Below are 6000 nucleotides of genomic sequence, written 5' to 3'. Positions count from 1 at the left end.
ATGTCTTTATTGGACATGTGTAATAGCAAAAAGTCAAAAATAGTTTTTTTTTCTCAAAATTGTTGGCCTTTTTTTAAAAATGAATGTAAATTTCGTTTGGGTGCAGCGTTGTATGACCGCGCAATTGTCAACGTAGTGCAGCGAACGTAACGCAAAAAAATGGCCTGATCAGGAGGGGGGGGGGGGTAAATCCTCTGGAGGGCAAGTAGATAATTTGCAAAAAAAAAAAAAAACTGTGTGTGATATACCAATGACATGCAGTGATGAAAACATACTTCTGGATCTCTCTGCTGTCACTAACTTTGCCCCAGAAAGGCATTTTGTAGTAAATCCCCAGCCATTGTTTCCTTTTGCACGCCTTGTACACCTTCCTGAGCTGAGAATAAACATTTGTCTTCCATCCACCGGTGACTGATCGCTGTAGGCTGATACCATTGATGTGAGTGAGGAGGCATTGAATGTATCCCAGAGCAGCCGGGAGGGGTGAGGACAGCTGGGGGCGTGGTCTGTCTATCGCTGGGTGAGTCAGAGCCTTGGTCTCCCAGGGAGACGGGACGCCGCTCGGTGCGCATGGCAGCACAATAACATGGGCTGCACGCCGCCTCCTCCTCAGCCAAGCCCCAAGCCGCACTATTTGGGGACGTTACAGGGGAGTGAGATAGGGAGCTGTCAGTAAACAGAGGAGGGATCACACACTCAGATAAGGGAACCTACAGAGGAAGCAACAGGAGTCATGTACACAGACAAGTAGAGGGAAGAGGAGCCCCAGGCAGGAGGTAAAGCTGCACCTTGGAGGCACATAGGAGGACAGGTGGGAATTCAGCTCCTGGATAGAGGAGATCTTACATGCAGGTTTAAATGACAAACAAGATAGGTGATCTATTCATTGTATACTGAGTGCAAGGAGGAAGAACATATAATACAGCCAGCTGGAAATCACTGCATTGTTACTTTATAGGCGTGAAGGCTTTTGTAATTGATATATATATATGTGTGTGTGTCTGTGCGTGCCTTTTTATACACTTAAATAGAGTTTACTGTTATTCTAATACGCTGAATGACATATGATTGGCAGATTTTTTTTTAAATAGTGTATTATTATTCTGTTTGTACTTTGGTCATCAATGGGCTCATATTCAACTGAAGAGGGTTTGAAACTAATAGCAAGTTCCGAAGTGGAACATTACGCGGAAAAAATAAAAATGGGCGAACAGGCAGGATTTTGAATGCAGAAGGGACATGCTTTTTCTCTTCTGAATAAGCCTGGGTTCACATTTCTGCGTGTGATTTGCACAGGAACCGCATCGCACATGGGAATTCTGTGCGGTGCAATTTGAGCCATTTTGTATGGCTCAAATTGCACCGCATCCACACCAAAAGGCGCAGGACCCTTTTTTTTTTTTTTTTTTCGTCCGCACTAGAATCAGATTGCACGAGTATTCACACCCATGCGATCCAATTCTGCTCATTGCACTGTGTTTTGCGAACCAATTTTGGGGTGTTGTTAACATACACATCCACAGTGGTTTTGATGCGGTGCGAAATTCGCACAGAAACGCAGTATGAACCCAGGCTTAAAGGGTAAGTTCACCTTTTGCAACATGTCACATGTTTCACCCCTATTTTGGGTGGAACATGTGACATGTTCCAATAGCTGCAGTGTCTTCAATCCCACCCCCTTTTATCTTTCCTCCTTCCTCCATGTGACAGTCAGTAAGGGATCTTCTCCCCGCACCCGCTGTCACTATTTGAAAATAACACGGCCGTGTAGGACTCCACTCACACAGCCGCGCCATTCATTCACAGATTCCTGGGAACACACAAACTACAACTACTGTTAGCCATTGTGGCTGATGGCTTGTAGTTCTGAATTGGTTTGCAGGTTGCTGAGGAGTGGTCACATAGTTCATTCACATGCTTTGTATCTTGAAAACAGTCAGCCTGTATTATAGTATAGGCTGAAAGCTGCTGGGCTTGTCTGCAGGAGTCTGGCATTGCACCCCTGATCCACTGATTATGAGTACAGTGCTTTTCAGGCTCCTTAGGGAAAAAATAATAAATGCACATTTTTTTCCTGTAAAAATACGTGCATTTACTATTTTTTCGCAAAAGGTAAACTTATCCTTTAAAGTTATTTACTTGCTTGTCCTCCCCTGTACAGTGAACTATGCACGTGCAGCTCATTGTACAAATTCAGCAATGGCGAAACTCCGCACTGGAGTGACATCTCGGCCTGGCCAGTGAAAGTGGCCAATGATTTAGACCCAGAAGCCGGTCACTGACATCTTCGGGGAACCCCAAGACGCCACTTTGCTGGGCTGAAGGTGAGAATAGCTACGGTTTAATATTAAAGTATTACTTCTTTTTTTAGTTTTGGCTAGTGTGCAGACGGATTAGAACATCTGTCATGTTTTTATTGCTGTCTGTGTCTCCTTTAGGGAAATTCACTATCTCTATTTGTCCTGTTTTCTGTTATTAGTGAAAGTAAAAGAAAATCCCAAATTTTGGGCTGTCCCTAGAATAGTAAAGGTACTTGCACACTGTACTGATGTACACCCCTGCCCCCCACCCGGGAGAGCCTTCCACTCCCCCTCCGGCGCTGGAGAGAGACACTCATCTTCACAGCTTCAGACATCCCCAGGAACGAGAGTCGGGCACTGCATACACCATCAAGCAGCCCTCAGCCTCTCTCAGATCCCACCTGGTTCCCATGGCGCGCATGTCCCTTCTTCCATCCCTTCTTCCGGGAGGAGGTGCTGCCCCCTTGAAAAATGCCACCCTAGGAAAATGCCTTGTGTGCCTTGTGGTAAATATGCCCCTGTCTGTGCAAAAGACAGCAATGGGGCTGCCAGCACGGGGATCCACGTAACACGTGTGCATCTCTCCAAAAGTATACACAGCCTTTCATAGTTACATACACCCTGTGTAATTGAGGCCGTACGGCTTTTTGACACCAAAACAAATGCATTAGAATTGGCATGCCTTTTTAAATTGTGTTTCAGCAGGCTATAGTGAGCTTTAAACTCAGGTTGCAGCGTATTTATGCCCCTTTTTAACTTTTATGCTTTTACTTTGCACTGTGCAAAAAAAATGCAATTTTTCCTATATTTTTTTTAGTGCGTACAAATGCATTACATTGGTATGAACTTAAACCACAGAAATTAGGCTATTTGCCCTGGTCTTGTGCTGGGATTGCATTTGTAACACAGCCCAAAGCTGCTGCTTGATCAAGTACTAAACCTAAAGCCCCATGTACACGGTATTTTATTGTCAGCTGCATCAAAAATCCTGCGATAAGATTCCTGGGTGGCTGTGGACAGTTGCATCTGCCCAGGCTGTACAAAGCAATGACAGGCTGGAAGCAGCCACAGCTATCTGCTGGTGTTGAGATGTAATTGCACATGGAGCGATTATCTGCAGTTAGTAGTATAATCTCCACGTCCAGGGGCAATCATCTATCATTAATAATCCATGTACAATTACATCTATAAACCGTCACACAGCTTCGGTCGTTGCTTTGTACAGGCTAAGTGAACCAACTGTCCACAACCATCTATGAATCCAGCCACAGGAATCTGCTGGATTCTTGCCACAGCTGGCAATAAAAAAACAATGTGTACATGAGGCCTTATCTGCTGTAACTTCTTCTCGTAGGTAAACATAAAATATTACTGAGCAAAGAATGGATATCATTGAAGAGGAACCCCCAGTGCCACCTTTCTGGGAAGATGAGAGAGTGTGCTATATCGGAGGATGGCTCCAACGGATGATGAAGCTCAGGGAAGACCGCTGGATAAAGTTTGTGGAGGATGAACAAAATGAAAAACTACTGAGGGACTTTTTTGATCAGGACGATCAAATATTTTTGATGTTTTCTGCAGCACCTAAAGGAGGGGTGACAGTGACACAAGAGGTACTGTACATTTTACAACTTACTCTATGTAATGAATAGGAACTACAGTTGCTCCTTTTGAAATAGTTGATATAGTTGACTTCTTGATAAAATGAGGGCCAGAATTGTTTGTCAGCAGCTTCCCACTCCAAATCATGAACATGTATGTTGGGCCAAGCCAATAAATTCCTAACAGAAGCACTAATCCTCCTAACAGAAGCTCTAACCCCACTCCACTCTACTAGAAAGGTATTTTTATTGCCATTTGAGATGTTTGCTCTCACTCCTTATCCTAGTAACAAAGAGCAAGAAAGTGAAGGGAAATCTCACAAACCTGAAGACACCACAATAAAAGTTCAAAAAATTCCCAATTCTTACCTATTCTATCCAACAATTTTAAAAAAATGAAGCAAAAAGTAAAATTTTGACCAGAGTTAAACTTTAAAGTGCACACACTTTTCAAAAACAATTGTTTCACTTTATATTGTTGTAAAAAATGTAAAGAACTGTAAGGAAAAAAGTAATTGAAGTGTTAGTTCACCTTTTCACAAAAAATTAAAAGATGAGCGAACATCCTTGGGGGTTGATTTATTAAAACTGGAGAGTGCAAAATCTGGTGCAGTTGGTAGCTAATGAGCTTCTAACTTCAGCTGGTTCAATTAAGCTTTAGCAAAATCACCTTATCCAATGAGAGAATGCATTGAATTAGCTAAATTAATAGAAAGCATTCTCTGATTGGACAAGGTGAAGAGCGTAACATCACTGCCCAAACTCTTTCTCGTCCAATCAGAGAATGCTTTGCAATAATTCAGAAAGTGCAAAGCTACAAGGGACATTAGCTAGGTATGGTATATACATAGATACATTGGTCCAGATTGGACCAATGTAATATTTGAAAATGTACTATATGTGGAATTCATCTATAATTCATTCATAGTGAGAAATAAAGATCAATGACCAAACATACAGCATGCTTCTTTTTTTTTTTTTTTTTTTTTGTCCAGTGCACCTGAACATAGTGCATTGGTATAGATAGACTTTCCTGATACGGTCTTTTCCTATTCATTTCTTTTGTCTGTTTGCAGCAAAGTGCACAGCATCGTACTTACAAATTACCCACAAAAACCTTGGACTAGACTCAACCTCCTCCTTAAGCAAGTGAACCTATTAGTATAAGGCCCCAAGATAGTAGAACTCCAATCACCAGATGTTCATTACAAAAATTACGAAAAAATTCAAAACCATGATATTATACACAAAATGTAAAAGCGCCAAAGACACCAAAAGTGCCCTCCAAAATTATTATGTCATGCTGCACTATGTGATCATAATAATATAAAGTTCCTTGAAAAAGTATTCATACCCCTTGCATTTTTCCACATTTTGTCCTGTTACAACCAAAAATGTAAATATATTTTATTGGGATTTTATGTGATAGACCAACACAAAGTGGCACATAATTGTGAAGTGGAAGGAAAGTGATAAATGGTTTTCAAATTTTATTTATTTATATATTATTGTTATTTTGTTTTTTACATTTTTTTTCATTTGACCTGAAAATCACACAAAAACACACAACAAACCATGCAAAAAGTGCACACATTACGTGTTTCCATTAATTTCTGTTGGAATATAAACGCGCCAAAAATGTGTTTTGCTTTGGGCGTTTGGCTTCAGGCGACTTGGAGTGGAGATGTAAACCATCTTCATTGAGTTTTGGAGCTTTGAACTTCAAGGTGTGAATGGGGTCTGAAGGAAGAGTCTGCAGTGCCTGGCATTGCACTCACAACCCACTAATCCTGGGTGCAATGCTTTGCAGGCTTCTGTGGGGAAAAAAATAAATGGAAATTTTTGTTCTGCAAAAGTATTTCCATTTATTATTATTAATATTATTTTTTTTTTTTTAAAGGTGAACTTAACCCTTAACAGACCAGGAGGGGCAGATAAGAGAATTCAATTGTTGGAGTTTACATCTTCTAATGAAATTATAGCACTGATGATGAGTTTTTCATGTTTGTGGTATAATTTTGTGACAAACTCTTGTTGCTACGTGCTACTGAACTGTACCCTATTGCTACTGTAATAGAATAATATAGAGGTAAATTCAC

At 41.0% G+C, this 6000-nt stretch overlaps 1 protein-coding gene across 1 annotated transcript in view; it reads left to right on the top strand.

Moving 5' to 3' along the window:
• Window positions 1–723: 723 nt before the first annotated feature.
• DNAH11 (dynein axonemal heavy chain 11) overlaps window positions 724–6000 on the top strand; it is a 363722-nt gene continuing 358445 nt past the window's right edge. Inside the window, exons 1-2 of the mRNA XM_089673152.1 lie at window positions 724–776; window positions 3655–3913. Of these exons, the coding sequence (XP_089529278.1) occupies window positions 3683–3913 (231 nt within the window). The 5' untranslated portion in view covers window positions 724–776; window positions 3655–3682. The remainder of the gene's footprint in view (window positions 777–3654; window positions 3914–6000) is intronic.

The sequence above is a fragment of the Staurois parvus genome, unplaced genomic scaffold (genome assembly GCF_062004578.1).
Source record: "Staurois parvus isolate SC_StPar_1 unplaced genomic scaffold, SC_StPar_1.0 ptg000136l, whole genome shotgun sequence".
NCBI lineage: Eukaryota > Metazoa > Chordata > Amphibia > Anura > Ranidae > Staurois > Staurois parvus.
This window is presented reverse-complemented; position numbering and strand designations above follow the sequence as displayed.